Source organism: Suricata suricatta, chromosome 9, assembly GCF_006229205.1.
Source record: "Suricata suricatta isolate VVHF042 chromosome 9, meerkat_22Aug2017_6uvM2_HiC, whole genome shotgun sequence".
In the NCBI taxonomy this organism is placed as follows: domain Eukaryota; kingdom Metazoa; phylum Chordata; class Mammalia; order Carnivora; family Herpestidae; genus Suricata; species Suricata suricatta.
The window spans coordinates 7,447,068-7,463,155 of NC_043708.1; the positions used below are offsets into that span (position 1 = coordinate 7,447,068).

The following is a 16,088-nucleotide window of genomic DNA, read 5'->3' on the forward strand; positions in this document are numbered from 1 at the left end:
ATTTGGGGAATCAGGACAGTGAATGAGGCTGACCACCCGGGTTACATGGGTAAATGGAGGAAAATCAAATGAAATCCCAAGGTTGGCATGTAGCACGATATGGCACATTGTCAGGGACCTGTATTATCAATACTACCGGCGATGGCTAGTTTTTATTACGGTTATTATTTATGCCAAACAAAACACCCTGGGCACCTTTGAGAAAATGGTTGTATGACACAGGGCGCCTGGGGGACTCAGGTGGTTTAGCATCCGACCTCGGCGCAGGTCATGATCGCGCGGTTCGTGGGTTCGAGCCCCACGTTGGGCTCTGTGCTGACCGCTCAGAGCCTGGAGCCTGCTTCAGGTTCTGTATCTCCCCCTCTCTCTCTGTCCCTCCCTTGCTCGCACTCTGTCTCTCTTTGTTCTCTCAAAAATAAATAAATGCTTAAAAAAATTTAAAAATTGTCATATGACAAAACACACAAAAACCAAAAAAATCAAAAACAAAACCAAAGGTGTATTTCCATGGAAATGCTCTAGGCACAGGATGGGAAATGGAGCTGGCCTAATGGCTTGCCGCCTCCACCCTCAGACTCACACTCACCCACACTCATACTCATGCACTTACCAACCCTCAGTCTTGCTCTCACACTCATTCACACACACACACACTCGCACACTTGTGCACTCACACATACCCTCACTCACACTCACACCCACTCACACTCATGTACGGTCTCACAGTCAACCACCCTCACTCAGGCACACACACACTCCCAACACTCACCCTCTTGCTCTCACACAACACACACACTCACCTGTGCACACTAACGCACACCCGCACACACTCGCGCACACTCACCCACTCCTCCCAGCGCGCCATCTTCTCCGCCATCTCCATGGCTTCCTGGTGCTCACGTTCCGCTTCCTCCGCGGCCTCCCTGGCCAGCCTTTCCTCGGCCGCCTTCCGCTCCTCTTCCGCCTTTTCTTCGGCTGTTAAACCGTAATTTCGAGGCTCCCCGATCTCTTTGATGAGCTGCTTGATCGCAAGTCTGTTCTGCGGGTCCTCGAGTTTTCCGACATCTAAACACCGGGAGAGAGGAAGGAGGTCAGCGCAGACTTCCCCGCCCGGCCTGCCTGCAACATGATCGGAGAGTGTTCGGGAAAATTCGTTGTCACGCTGCGTGTTCCACGGGGAGGGATGCGCACGGCCCCGCTGGGCTTTTCCGGTGGCCGCAGCGTCGGAATTCCCTGTCTCACTGGTAAACATCAGCGTGGTGGCTGGGAGTCACCGGGAGGAAGTCGGGGCTCACTCTGAGTCCTGACAGCCTTGATTTTGAGGTGGGGCGGTGGGGGGGAATGGCCTTCCTCCCCCGAGAGTCCCCCTTCCCTGGGCGCATCCCGGCAGAGACTGGGATACTTCTGGGGGTTCCTACAGAAGGGGGCCCCCATTCTTGGAAACCAGGCAGGCCTCTCTGCGTCTCCTTTGCTTTCCGAGTCTGAGAATCCATGATTCTGGGGTACGTTTTCAATTCATAAGAAAAACCAACCGCTTCAGTTAGCCTGTTGAATAGGGAAAGGTACAAATTCCGGAATAGCTTACTAATGTTAATGTCAAGACCAAAAACAAAAAAAGCAGCTGGTTGGTGACAATGGGTTTCTCCACAAAGTCCCCGGAGAGGAAATTCTACGCCAGTCTCTCAGGTTGGCTTGCAAGGTACGTGCATAGAGGGGCGTGCGGTGGACGATTTTGGTCCTGAGGGGCTCCAGGCCTTCCTGGGGGTAAGGACCTTCCTCTCACCCTGTCCCCAGGCACGCCCACAGCTGTGCCCCCCTCTCTCTGTTAATGCAGCACGACCTTGACCCAGACTAGAGGCGCCCCTGCTTCCGCATGGGGGGAGGGGAAGAACTGGATGTATGAGTTGGTGGTGTGGCAGCAAGCCCCCAAAAGAAACAAAAATCAAAACCAAAATAAAAACCAGACTCGTATTCCACTCGTTGCCAGGGCTCTGACACTTAAAAGTATTTCTCCCTGGGGCGCCTGGGGGGGCTCAGTCGGTTACGCATCCGACTTCAGTTCAGGTCATGATCTCACAGTTTGTGAGTTCGAGCCCTGTGTCGGACCCTGTGCGGTCAGTACAGAGCCTGCTTCAGATTCTCTGTCCCCCCTCTCTGCCGCTCCTCCCTCTCAAAAATAAATAAACATTTTCTAAAAAGAGAGTTTCTCCTGGATTTCTCTAATAGAGTAATTGCAACTTGATGCACTTGAAAGTGCTCTGAAACACTTTTTTTAAAGTGTTTATTTATTTGGGGGCAGGGGAGGGGCAGAGAGGGAGAGAAAGAATCCCAAGCAAGCTCCATGCTGTCAGTGCAGAGCCTGGCTCAGGGCTCAACCCCACTAACCGTGAAATCATAAACTGAGTCGAAATCGAGTCGGATGCTTAACCCCCTGAGGGTCCACGCGCCCCTGGAACACTAGCTCCCAGTGTCACGTGGACACTCCCGGCTGTGGGGCGGCCACGGCTCACCACGTGGGGGGCGGGGTGAGGACGGAGACACTCTGGTCCAAAGAGCCATAGAGAAGAGACTCCAAGGGAGGAGAGGAGAGCAGAGGTGCAGAGAGAGGCAGAAGGTGCCAGCCCTCTTCTGGATCCTTCTGAGGCCGGTCTGCATTCCTGACCTGGACACCCTCCCCCACGCCCATCCCTAAGATCCATTCCTCCCTTTGCTTTTACGTCACCTCCTGCGCGGCAGGGTGGGGGTGAGGCCAAATGTGCGGGCACAGGAGACGGGAATGCAGCGGCCACGCGGCCGTCCCTCCCACTCATTTCTGTCTTTCTCAACATTTCTCCCCTCCCCGGGCTCTCCAGAGTTTTCCGTAAATAACTTTTTGAGCGTTACCGAAAAGGTAACCATCACTGTTTCTGTGAACTGTGCCCGCCAATCTTTCCTAGGTCTCCAGCCAAACCGGGTAAGCGGTTTTCCACATGGGTAGGTTCAAATCCTGGGCTTTGACATGTAACACGTGTGTCCGGTACAGGCGGACATGTCCAGGCGAGGACAAAACCCAGTCCCTTCGCGGGTGCAAACCGGATTTTTCAGGTTGATTAGTCGTGCCGTCCTTTTTATTGCTTAATAGCGTATTATTTTTATGCCTTCGTACTGGTGGTAGTAACAGAGTTAGTCACCGCTTGGTGAACTGGCGGGTGCACCAGACACTTCCCATCTCTTATCTCTCCGCCTGGGACAACTCTGCTAGCCACGGGTCAGCTTCCTGTTTCACAGGTGAGTCAACAGAAGCAGAGCCAGACCTACTAAGCAGCCCGCCTGCCTCATGCCGACATCGTGCCTTAGCTCTATCCCTCCCCGTGCTGCAGGGTCCCCCTGCTGTCCCCTCTGGCTCCTGGGGGTGAAGTGAGACCCTGGGAGATGGACCCAGGGGTCAGCCTGGCCACCACGCTTCCACCAGGCTAGGGGAGTTCTCACCAAACCTGGGGGGAAAAGATACATCAAGACCCAGGAAACCAGAAAGACAGGTCAGGGGGGCAGCAAGCCAAGGGCAGAGAAACACCTACGACAGCAGGGACTTGGGGCCAGAAACAAGGATGATGGCGGTGAGGCAGACAGCAGGTCCTAGCTACCGCCTGCCTGCTGGGTGCTAAGTCCTGGGCGAAGAGTTCACTGGAAACAAAGAGGAGCACATTGAAGAACAAGTCGCTTTCTGAGCCGCTGGGGGGCAGGGGGCAAGCAGGACAGCAAGGGCTCCGTGGGGGACGCCCGCGCCCTGCAGTGCTACGGGGACAACATGCTAGCCCAGGAAGAGAATGGCCAGAGCGGCCTGCAGCAGAGTGTCCTCTGCATGTGCACTTATTTATTTTGAGAGAGAGACAGAGTGTGTGCTGCGTGAATGGGGGCAGGGGGACAGAGAGAGAGGGAGAGAGAGAATCCCAAGCAGGCTCCCCACTGGGAGCACAGAGCCCGACACGGGGCTCGAATTTACGGATGTGGGATCATGACCTGAGCCGAGACCAAGAGTCAGACGCTTAACTAGCTGAGCCGCCTTCAGTGACCACACAGAGCTTGCTTGGGATTCTCTCTCTCGCTCTCTCTCTCTGCACTTTCCCTGCTCGCACATGCTCTCTCTCTCAAAATAAAAAAATAAATAAAAACATTAAAAATGCTTTTTAATTTTAAAAAGTGCCAGTTTGGAACTCGATTTCATAATATAGCCATATGTTTTCTTAGACCCTGATGAAACCCACACGGACAAAGACTCTCCAGGAAGGTCGCCCTGTTCACCCCGTGACTTCCTGGCCCAGGGACACAGCCATGCTTCCCCGTCCTCCGCGGCCCTGTGACGGGCGTGCCCCGGCGTGGCCCAGGGGTCCTGACCCTTGGCGCTGGTTCTCTGCACTCCCGTTCGTCCCAAGTCCACGGCATACCGATGTGTATTGGGTGGATTTCGATCTCGTCGAAGTAGTTGAGAACAGACTCGTCCTCCGTGTTGAGTTCCCGGTAGTTGCCGAGGGCCCGGAGGAAGCGGTCCTGGCTGTAGTGGGTCCCGGCCACCACGCTCTCTGGAAGGTTCATCACCCGCTCCTTGAGGAACTCATCGGAGGCGTCCAGCACGCAGACGAGTTCTGGGGAGAGAGAGGGAGGCCCCAGTTAACCCAGGGACAGAGGGGCTAAGCGGCCGGCGCTGTGCCTGAGCCGGCGCTTCCCTGTGAGGTCTGGTGACCAGCCTGGACCCGTGACAGGTCGGCCTTCTCGCGGCCTCTCATGGAGGACAAACAGATACAAGTCACCGCCATTCCCAGGGCCCGTGCCGTGAGCCCCAACCAGCTGGTATTAGGTGAGATCGGTTATCTTCCCATTCCCCCCCTTTCTTCTTCTTTCCTTCCTTCCTTCTCCTTTTAATAAAAGCAGCAGAAATTGGAAACAGAAAATCTCTAATAAATAATAGCAAATCTGATTGGGAAGAGCAGCAAATCTAATCGTCGAATAAAAACAACGTCAGCAACAAAAAGCAGCGGAAATTGGAATTAGCGCATCTCTCCTAGCCCTGTGACATCATTAGCCTTCCAGTCCCCCCCCCAGCCCCTCCCCGCCGCTTTCCCAGCACGGCCTCCTGGGCTCCCAAAGAGGCCAGCAGCTGTGTGAATTGATGGTCAGTTTGGCAAATTAATAAAAACGTGGACACCCCTCGGAATTTTATTACTTTTTAAAAACAGTGTATTTATTTATTTTGAGAGAGAGAGTGAGAGCAGGGGAGGGACAGAGAGAGAGAATCCCAAGCAGACTCTGCACTGTCAGTGTCGAGCTAGACTCTGGGCTTGGACCCAAGAACGGCGAGGTCATGACCTGAGCCAACATCAAGAGTCAGACCCTCAGCAGACCGAGCCACCCAGGCGCCCTGCTTTGGGATTTTAATTTCCCAAGAGTCCAGCTCTTTTCTCGATGCCACTGGCTAGGAGACACGTAGGATCGATAACACACTGCTCGTGTCATGTTTGACACACAGATTGTATTAACAATGGGGATCATTTCACCCATCTGTGATTTTCTTTTAAACCATGAAAGCAGCTGTTTCTCCAGTTACTAGTGTAAGTTCATTAGGTATCTGTTGAGTGAATGAATGAATGAATAAAATGCCTATCAGTGAAATGGACTTCCTAGGGGAGTTACTACTCTCACAGGTGCCCAGACCATTAGCCCGGTGTATTGCAAACCGCGTGCTCCCTATGAGAGTCTGGCAAAGCACGGAAATGGCTTAATTTTCATTCTAAATTTGTATTGGTGCCCTGTGGGCCAAATCTGGCCCATCACCTGATGTCATAATTAAAGTTTTATTGGGACATTTAAAAATTAATTAACTAATTGATTAATTGTATTGGTTTGACACATAACAATGTCATTTTCACCTGACCGCATTCTAATACGCTTTCTTGAGCGAGAGAAGGGTAAGAACGCTGAGCAGTGGGGCAAGGGGAACCCGTTGAACATTGTCTGCTTCGTGCGGTAACAGTGAAAATACACGCTGAAGACGAAGCCTGCGGAATAAGATCAGGTAAATTCATAACCACAGTCTGATACCGCCACTATCCTGACCCATTTTAATTTAGTTTAGGTGCTCATCTTTAATCATTTGATTTAGATGAGTGGATATATTTTGAAAAGGAGAGGGGGGCACCTGGGTGGCTCAGTCGGTTAAGTGTCCGGTTCTTGGTTTTGGCTCAGGTCATGATCCTGAGATCAAGCCCCCCATCAGGATGGATCCTGCTGGGGAATCCTCTCTCTCCCTCTCTCTCTGCCACTCGTGTGCTCTCTCTCTCTCTCTCTCTTTCACTCTCAAAATAAATAAATAAACTTAAAAAATTTTGAGAAAAAGGAAAGGAGACTGTTGGGACCTCCAAATGCTGGTATAGTACTTAAATCAAAATTAAGTCAATAAATTCACTGGAGATTGAATCTTGTTAAGCTCCATGATGTTAGGCATCTAGATGAAAAGATAATAATTCTGTTAGTAATCTAAGAATTTTGAAATATGATGCTGTATCTTTTTTCCCAGTGATCAGGAAAAGGAAGAATCCAGTTAATCAAATGCCATGAACAGTGAGTGATACACTTGGCTTCAGACTTTCAAAGAATATTGGTGTGATGAAGTATACTTCCCACAAGAGGATTTTTTGTGTTTTAGTAAACTCTTCACCCAAGGTAGGGCTTGAACTCAGGACCCCAGGGTTGTGAGTCACATGCTCTACTGACTTCACCAGCCAGGTGCCCCCAGATGATATTTTTTAAAGTCCTTTCTCTTGGGGCGCCCGGGGGGCTCAGTCAGTTAAGCCTCCGGCTTCGGCTCAGGTCATGATCTCATGGTTCGTGGGTTCAAGCCCCGCGTCGGGCTCTGTGCTGACAGCTCAGAACCTGGAGCCTGCTTCAGATTCTGTGTCTCCCTCTCTCTGCCCCTCCCCACTCATGCTCTGTTTCTGTTTCAATAATAAACAAACGTAAAAAATTTTTCAAAAAGGTCCTTTCTCCTATTATGAGTCAGGTAGAACGTCAGGATTTTGCAGTATCTCAAGATAACTATTCAGAACATCTACTGCACTCCTACTGGCTAACTGTGGATAACAAGTCATAGATTTCCGCTTGCTCAAGATTGTACTAACAGTGAGATCACTGTGTTTGGCTATCTGGAGTCATGTGAAAACCTGCATTTAAAAAAAAATTTCCAAGGGCACCAGGGTGGGTCAGCTGATCAAGATCTGACTTGATCTCGGCTCAGGTCATAATCTTGTGGTTTATGAGTTCAAGCCCCACGTCAGGCTCCCTGCTGTCAACCTGCTTGGAAATCCCTCTGTCCTCCTCTCTCTGCCCCTCTCCAACTTATGCTTTCTCTCTCAAAATAAACTTGAGAAAAATAAGATAAAAAACTTTTCCAATTTCGTCCAGTAGGTACAACTTTGTTTTTTTTTAATGTTTATTTATTTTTGAGAGAGAGACACACAGAGTGCGAGTGGGGGAGGGGCAGAGAGAGGGACACAGAATCCGAAGCAGGCTCCAGGCTCTGAGCTGTCAGCACGGAGCCCGATCTCACAAGCGGTAAGATGAGGACCTAAGCCGAAGTCAGACGCTTAACCGACTGAGCCACCCAGGCACCTCCAGCAGGTCCAACTTTAAATGTGTCTCCTTCAACGAGGAGATCGGGAAAGATCTGCCAGCAGCCATTGTATAAGGCAATGATTTACCAAGGAGAGAGAATACCACGTCTGACTGGATCACGACAATTGGAATGTTTTATCACCCAAATCAGGCATGGAGACTTGCCTTCATCATGTTTCATTATTTCCGGCATCTGATCACAGGGGGACCTTACAGACCTGGAGAGAGACAGCTGCCTTCAGGGCTGGCTAATCCCTAAAGATGGTCAACCACCTACTTGGAAGCCTGCCGCCATATGCATATACATGACCGCCGCCTTCTTATAACTCACACACCAAGCCCATATTTCATCCCACAGCCGCATACAAGGCCACTAGGGAGCGGAATCCATTGGAATTGGCTCAAACTAGCCAATGCTCTAAAAAAGAGCTGTTTGCTTGACCCTGTCTCCCCTTGCCCATGGAAACCCCAGTTGAGGCTGCAGCCTAGACTTCCCCCTCGCTCCTTCCTGCCTGATGCTTCCCCACGCGACCCAGCACGGCGAGGCACACCCCTGCTCCGGGTACTTTTCTTTCGATGGCATTAACCTCTCAAGTCCTCACGCAGCCACCTTCCTGCATTAAAATCCCCCCCGGCGGGAGGGGGGGCGCGTCTGAGGGGCTCAGTCGGTTAAGTGTCCAGCTTCGGCTCAGGTCATGATCTCGCGGTTCGTGGGTTCGAGCCCTGCGTCGGGCTCTGTGCTGACAGCTCAGAGCCTGGAGCCTGCTTCGGATTCTGTGTCTAGCTCTCTCTCTGACCCTCTCCTGCTCACGCTGTCTCTCTCTGTCTCTCAAAAATAAATAAAAAACAGAAAAAAAAATTTTTTTTAAATCCTCCAGGGAACAAATGACACAATTTCCAGAAAGACAGTTTACTAAGAACAGACTAAACATCCCAGATAGATTACACATTTGACACGTTTGGACTCCGTCCAGCGGAGAGCAGGCAGCGCAGTGGAGCACAGTTAAGAATCTTCCGCTGGGGGCGCCTGGGTGGCTCAGTCGGTTGAGTGTCCAACTTCAGCTCAGGTCATGATCTCACAGTTGGTGAGTTTGAGCCCCGTGTCGGGCTCTGTGCTGACAGCTGGGAGCCTGGGCCTGCTTCGGATTCTGTGTCCCTCTCTCTCTGTCCCTCCCCTGCTCATGCTCTGTCTCTCAAAAACAAGTAAACATTAAAAAAGAAATTTAACATAAAAAAATAAAAACACTTAATAAAAAAAGAGTAGCTTGAAAAAAATGAATCTCTCACTGTTTCATGCCTGTGACTGCATTTCCTGGAGGGGTTTCATTAAATCTGTGTTTTGAAGGCAGGGGGTGAGAAAACAGAGTTTGAATTTAAGCCATTCCACTGACCACGGATGTGGTCTAGGGTGAGTCTCTGGGCTTTAGCTCCTGGATCAGGGACACTCGGGGGTCGTTCGGGCCCGGCAGGACCGGGCCAGGGTCCCACGGGCTCCTGTCCTGTGCTGCCCCAGCGAGAGCCTGAGGCTTGATGACAGGGTTTGCAGAATGAATACTGCCCAGAGTGATGAACTCTCATAAACCAGACAGACTGGTTATTTCACCCATTTTGCTTTTTAACTTTTTCTGAGCCCCCCGCCCCCGCACACATGAAAGGAAAAGCCGGGACGACCACCCTTTGGCCTGGACCGTCTCTGCCCCAGCGGTCAGGGCCCTTGGGCGAACGGTGAACCTCCATCCCCGAGGATGGCTGTGTTCTGGTGGCCTGAGTGCTTCCAGAAGCTTTGTCGCACGCAAGCCGGGCCTGGACCAAGAGGACCAGGGCCACGAGCTGACTTCCAGGGGGACTTTGGCCAACATGCGCAGGGCCCCTCGAGTTCCAGCCTCCGGTCCGGTTGCTGATAAGAGCTGTTTACCACATGACTGGAAGTTATTTCCTAGGATGACATGCAAATGGATTAGAAATGAAAAGTTTGAAAGTTCAGGGCCAGGTCACGAGAAAGGCCGGCTGGGTACTCGGCAAATCTTTTTTCGTGGAAGTTTTTTATGTTTTGTTTCCAAGAGTACGTTGTGAAACTTCTGTGTCAACATGTGAACAGTGAATCTGAAAGCTGTGCACCCGCCGGGGCTCAGTTCTGGATTTGGGAATGACAGGAGCCCCCGGTTGGTAGGAAGGGTCCAGTCCCTGCTGGTCCTACCGACCGACCCAGAAGTCAGGGTCAAGGACCCTGTGCTTTGTTCCCAGAGGGAACTGCTCAGAGGGACTTCTTTCCATTTCAGAACTTGAAATTCCCTTTTGTTTCATTTGAGAAAGAGAAAAAGAGAGAGCACAAGTGGGGGAGAGGGCATAGGGGAGAGGGAGAGAGAGAATCCCAGGCAGGCTCCATGTTAATTGCAGAGCCCAATGAGGGGCTTGATCCCAAGACCTTGGGATCATGACCTCAACCTAAATCGAGTCAGACGCTCAACGGACTGAGCCAGCCAGGTGCCCCATTAGAACTTGATACTCCTGATGTCTGCCCCCCCCAAACATTCTCTAGTTTGAGAGTTTAAGTATATCATTTTACCTTAAAAAAAAAAAAGGAGAGAGAGAGAGAGACCTAGAGAGATCAGCTTATTAACATCAAAAAGATAGTTTGGGTACAAAAGAGATCCTGAATGGCATTCCTTTAAATATGACCTTCGAGGATTATTTTAAACTTAGCAGGGGACGCCTGGGTGGCTCATTAGGTTGAGCATCTGACTTCCACTCAGGTCATAATCTTGGGGTTCATGAATTTGAGCCCCACATCAGGCTCTATGCTGACAGCTCAGAGCCTGGAGCCTGCTTCAGATTCTGTCTCCCTCTCTCTCTGCCCCTCCCCTGCTTATGCTCTGTCTCTATCTCTGTCTCTGTCTCTCTCTCTCTCAAAAATAAACATTAAAAATTTCTTTAAAATAATAAATAAACAAGTAAATAAATAAACAACTTACCAGGTATGATTAATTTATCAAAGGGAAATATTTTGCCTCTGACGTCTTCTTCTTCCTCCTCTTCTTCTTCTAATAAAACAAAATACACATTGTTGTGCTTATCATGTATTATTACTATGGACAGCTTGGCAAAAACATTAAATATATTTTAACTAGAAGTCACTAGTTAAACTAACCATAAATAGAAACTAACCATAAATAGAAAAGCATGTGTTTTAGACATTGTCTGAATTTTAAATTTTAACTAAGTGACTATTATTATGATATGCTGCAACTTATCTGAATATAAACCCTCAAAATAAAGGAAGGGCACTGGCTGGCTCAGTCTGCAGCACCGGCTCTTGATCTCAGGGTCGTGAGTTTGAGCCTCACGCTGGGAGCAGAGTTTACATAAGGAAAGAAAGAAAAGGTTTTTAAAAAAAAAGTTAAAGGGAATGTTCAAACTTACGATTGAATAGGTCTTTAGCTTGATCATAAGTCTTTGGGAATCCATCCAAAATATAACCTTGGTTCCTGCAAGGCATAGATTTCAACTTTTCTTTGACAAATCTAATTAAGTATTGATCTTCTAGTCGGCCTGGTTAAAAAAATATATACATTACTAGGGGAGTCACATTCTACATGGGGGTTACATTCCAAAGTCATCTCACAAACTGTTGTGTAGGGGACGCCTGGCTGGCTCAGTCAGTTAAGCAACGAACTTCTGATTTCAGCTCAGGTCATGATCTCATGGTTCGGAGTTCAAGCATCAGGCTTGGAGCCTGCGTGTCTCTCTCTCTCTCCCTTCCTCTCTCTCTGTCCCTCCCCGGCTTGTACTCTCTCTCTCTCTCTCTCTCTCTCTCTCTCTCTCTCAAGATAAATAAATAAACTTAAAAATTTGTTGTGTAGTCATAGTTCCCTTACAGTTAAAAACATGTGGTTCTGTACTTTGAACATGACACATGAAGTTCACCGCACAATCAAACGGGAGAACCCGTGAGCTGGTCTGCGGTCAAGAACAGAAGTGAAGGCAGGTGTCTGCACTTCCCAAATGTCCTTCTGCAGTGACAGTGCACTCCCCACCTCCCAGCAGGGCGTCCTCCATTCTGTTTGGATATTATGCCCAGCCTGGTAGCCCTGATACACCGTAATAAAAGTTTCCGTTGTGAGCTTTAAGTGAGATGGTACCCACAGGTGCTGCTACCACACAACTTACTAATAGTAGGTGATCTGTAAATATTTGCTGCCTCGGAACAAACCTCAAGCTTGGGCGCCTGGCTGGCTCAGTTCGTAGAGCACACAACTCTTGATGTTGGGGTTGTGAGTTCGAGCCCCATATTGGGCATAGAGATGACTTAAACAAATAAATTAAAAAATAAAAATCAAGCTTGATCTCACTCTCTGAGTCACTATTCCCTTTGAATCTGCAGGAAAGAACGCGCCTCCCCCCACCCCATTCCTGTCTCTCCAATAGGCATTCCTGACCTTGGCCCCACTGAACAAGTCCTTCTCAAGTCTCAGATGCTGGGTTCCTGCAATTGCGTGGCTTAGCTGTCCAACAGTTAAAGGACAATTTGACGCAGCTCTACCGCAATGTCACTTTATTATTCTACTGTATTTATAGGACAGCTACCTTTTCTGAGACACGGCCCTGACCTTCTATTGCTTAATGTATGCATTGCAGTAATGGGAGTTCGGCAAGTTTGAGCCACCGATCTCCAAAGCTCTTTCTAGGGTCCTACCACACTTTTAGTTTATCAGTGGGTCTACAACAGAAAATAGGTTTTGGTCTCTTTTAAGCACTGTATTAATGACAATGAAATGATGTAATCGAAACACCCTGTCTTTCTTATACTTTTTGTTGCCACATGACTCATTAGGCAGTAACTGATTCAAAACTAATTGTGTCATCCAGAAATTTCAGTGTCAGGGCTGAGACCGAAGGGAGGAAGGAAGGAAGGAAGGAAGGAAGGAAGGAAGGAAGGAAGGAAGGATGAAAAGAGAAAATCAAAGGCGTTATTTTGCATAATGAAATTCCTCGAAATGAGTTGACATTATTTCCCAGTAAGGTTCACACTAGTGCAAAGAAATAAAGCCAAATAAAATCATGTCGAGGGGCTCAGCAAAATTCAAAGAGGAGCGTGAACTGAACGGACTATTTCTGATGTTCCTTCGCAGCTCAGGCGGAGGCACACTGAGAGACCGAGCCGCAGTCCCCTCCGCGCACACCTGGGTCTATTTCAGGCAGCGAGCTCGCCATTCATTTCTGTTTGTCTCAGAACCCGGGTGATCAGTCTGCAGTTTCCGATCATTAGGGAAAGTGAGTACACAAAGGGCCAAGGCCAAGTGGCTCTCTCTAGAGAACTGTCACTTCCTAGAGATACACCCACGGCCTTGGCAGCATGGAGCTCCTTGGAAGAGGATCATCCCTTCTGCTCGGACATGAATGACCGCTGCCTACTGGACAGCCTTTAAAACACCACCTGCTTCTTTTTTTTGTTTTTAATTTTAAGTCTATCTTTTACAGTCACGTAATATTTAAAATGCTAGTATTAATCCACATTCATAATTACTAAAACACAGTCCAAAAACAGATAGATAGCTGCATCCAAAGTTTTAAAATAATCCATGCAGGGGCGCAGGGGTGGCTTCGTCGGTTAAGCATCTGACTTTGGCTCAGGTCACAACGGTTCGTGCGTTCGAGTCCCACATGGGGTTCTTTGCTGTCGGTACAGAGACCTCTTCAGAGCCTCTGTCTCCCTCTCTCTCTGACCTTCCCTGGCTCGTGCTCCCTCTCTTTCTCTTTTTCAAAAATAAATAAACATTAAAAAAAATCCACACACAGGATAGACACTAGGAAGCTGATACATTTACATACATCCTTCCCACCCCACCCCCAATTTTTATTTTCAAACTCACAGAAAAGTTGAAAGACTAGTCCAATAATCACCTGGAATCTCACCAACTAGATTCAGTAATCCCATAGGGCTTTTGAAATCCCCAAAGCGAGCACTAAGAATTTGTAGCCAGTGCCTTCTGGTCTAACCATCCCCTACTTTGGCTGACTATCAGGGGCCAACGGGAGTGGAATTACCAGGACACAGAGGTGCCCCGCTGCAGGGCTGTGAGATTCGCCTCGCTGGGATCGTCAGGGTCACATAATAACAGATGAGGCCACGGGAGAGAAGAGTGAGCTAGCCCCTGTGTCCTTGCTCGCCCTGTGAGATTCCTATGTCGGCCCGTGCGATGAGCTCAAAGGCCTTGTTTTGTCCAAACAGAATCAAGGTCCATGTCCTAGTGCCAGGTAAATATGAATAGGAAGGATTCGGGGACACACCTGAGGAAGAAAAAAAAAATACCAGGGCGCCCAGGTGGCTCAGTCGGTTAAGAGTCCGACTTTGGCTCAGCTCATGATGCCGTGGTCTGTGAGTTCGAGCCCTGTGCTGACCGCTCAGAGCCTGCAGCATGTTTCAGATTCTGTGTCTCCCTCTCTCTCTCTGCCCCTCCCCAACCTGTGCTCTCTCTCTCTCTCTCAAAAATAAGTAAAACATAAAAAAAAAATCTTCCTAAGGTTAAAGGGGATTGAATGAGCTATCCCAGTCTTGTAGGAAGTTGAGTGGGTGACTCCCTTCCAGCTGCCCCTCTAGACAGAGGCTACTGACCAGGTTGGCCTCTCTTGCCATCTGGGGGAAGAACCAAGTCTGGTGCCAAGCACAGGTCCTTGAGCAGTGCGGTGACTGTTTTCAGCTCCACCCCCAAATTCTTGCTGGGCGTGGCCTTCCTGGGCATGAAAAGAACGCCATCCTGTTGCACACTTTGAGTTCTTGAGAAGACCAATTCATGAGCCTCCATCCAATTCGTATTGTCTAGTGTCTGTCTCATCCTGTTAGCCTGAATCCCACCTCCCCTCCTGGGGTGGCATTGCTCACCGCTCCTGGCGCCCTGCTCCGGCCTCACGCCCCAGGCTGGCAGGGGACACATGCCATGTACACTTATAGGTCCCTTAACCTCCAGCCCTCCGCCCTCCAATGTGGCCTTGCCAGATTTCCTTCTGCGGGTGTCCTCACAACGGCGTGTCTTACTTGGGTCGTTTCCTCTGTCCCAAGTGGTGGGCACCAGGATGCCGGGCGGTCTCTCTACAATCAGCACATTGACCCCCAAGCACCTCCCCGGCAAGGCAGAGGCAGTGTTTTATCTCAGTGTTGAACTGGGCGGCTCTCTGTGCCCCTTCCTCTTCCTCCAGGACAGGGGACAGCGCTGGGACTCTCAATTCCATTTCCTCCTGGCCTGGCTGGCACCGAAGCAGAAGCCAAGGCACAGACAGTCAGCTATCCGCTCCACGTGGGTGTCCAGGGTGTGTATATACGACCATGTTCTCCACACCTTAAATGAACAGACTTTAGTGTCCCGGGGGAAGAGGAGGTGGTGGGGGGGCTCTGACTTCAGAAGAAGGTGTGGATGGACTAGAATCTTTGGAGGTGGGTGGCTGGGGAGAGGACTCCCTGCAGGGGCAGCGGGTGCCAGAAGACCAGAGGTGGGGAGACCAGTCAGGAGAGGTGCCCCAAGGAATGCAGTGGGTGGGACTCAGCCAGAGGGTCTGGGACGGGCAACACCAGGAAGGAGCCGTCTGTCACCGGGGGCCAGCTTGCACCTCTGTCCTTCCCTGCCTCCCACCTGCGCAGCCCAGGGGACCAGAAAGAGCCACCAGCAAGATGAGAGCAGGAGGTAAGAGGAAAGAAGCCACATGTGCTTGGGAGGGCGGGGATGGGAGACACTCTGTTGGATGAGCATCCAATGGTCACAAATTGGACTGGTCCATAAATGGTGCCAGTAAAGCCAGTCTGATGGAGGATGGCAACCATCTATGTGTAAAAATGAAATGGTTCTAGTTTCCAGGTAACTGATACAGGTTGCTTTTCTGCCAAATAGCCAACCCTTGGAGATGTCTGCATCAAAACCCAGTTATTTGATCAGAATGGACTTCTTAAAGCATGAAAACACACAAAGTCTACTTATTTATTATCTAGGAGTTGCAATGGAACCAGCCCGAAACTCTGGTCAGGCGGGAGGAAAGAATGAGTCTAGAATTTGAGTTCAAAGCGACACCTTACCCTAATTGGCTTGTTCAGCAAACTGCGTAAGGTTACCAAGTGAGCAAGGGTCGTTTTCCACTTATTTGTATTTCGTCCTGCATGAATTATGACTCCACACTATTCGTTCATTGTTTTTCTCTTAAGGAGTTCATGATTTTCTTATTAGTTTGCCTGAGCATTTTATATATTAAGGATATTAAGTCTTTATCTTATTAGTGGCAAATATACTTTCCTTGTTTGTCCTTTGCTTTTTAAAAAATGTTTATTTTGGAGAGAGGGAGAGAGACAGAATGTGAGCAGGGGAGGGGCAGAAAGAGAAGGAGACAGAGAATCCGAAGCAGGCTCCACACTGTCAGTGCAAAGCCCTGCTCAGGGCTTGAACCCATGAACCCGAGATCAC

General features: G+C 49.5%; 1 protein-coding gene across 2 annotated transcripts in view; it reads right to left on the reverse strand.

Annotated features, from left to right (window-relative positions):
- The window catches only part of AK7 (adenylate kinase 7), a 67,603-nt gene that overhangs the window by 4,755 nt on the left and 46,760 nt on the right, over positions 1 to 16,088 (reverse strand). For both annotated transcript variants that reach the window (XM_029952413.1, XM_029952412.1), the window contains exons 13-16: positions 11,065 to 11,193; positions 10,617 to 10,685; positions 4,425 to 4,622; positions 845 to 1,065 (exon numbers count right to left, since the gene is read on the reverse strand). In XM_029952413.1, the coding sequence (XP_029808273.1) occupies positions 845 to 1,065; positions 4,425 to 4,622; positions 10,617 to 10,685; positions 11,065 to 11,193 (617 nt within the window). The remainder of the gene's footprint in view (positions 1 to 844; positions 1,066 to 4,424; positions 4,623 to 10,616; positions 10,686 to 11,064; positions 11,194 to 16,088) is intronic.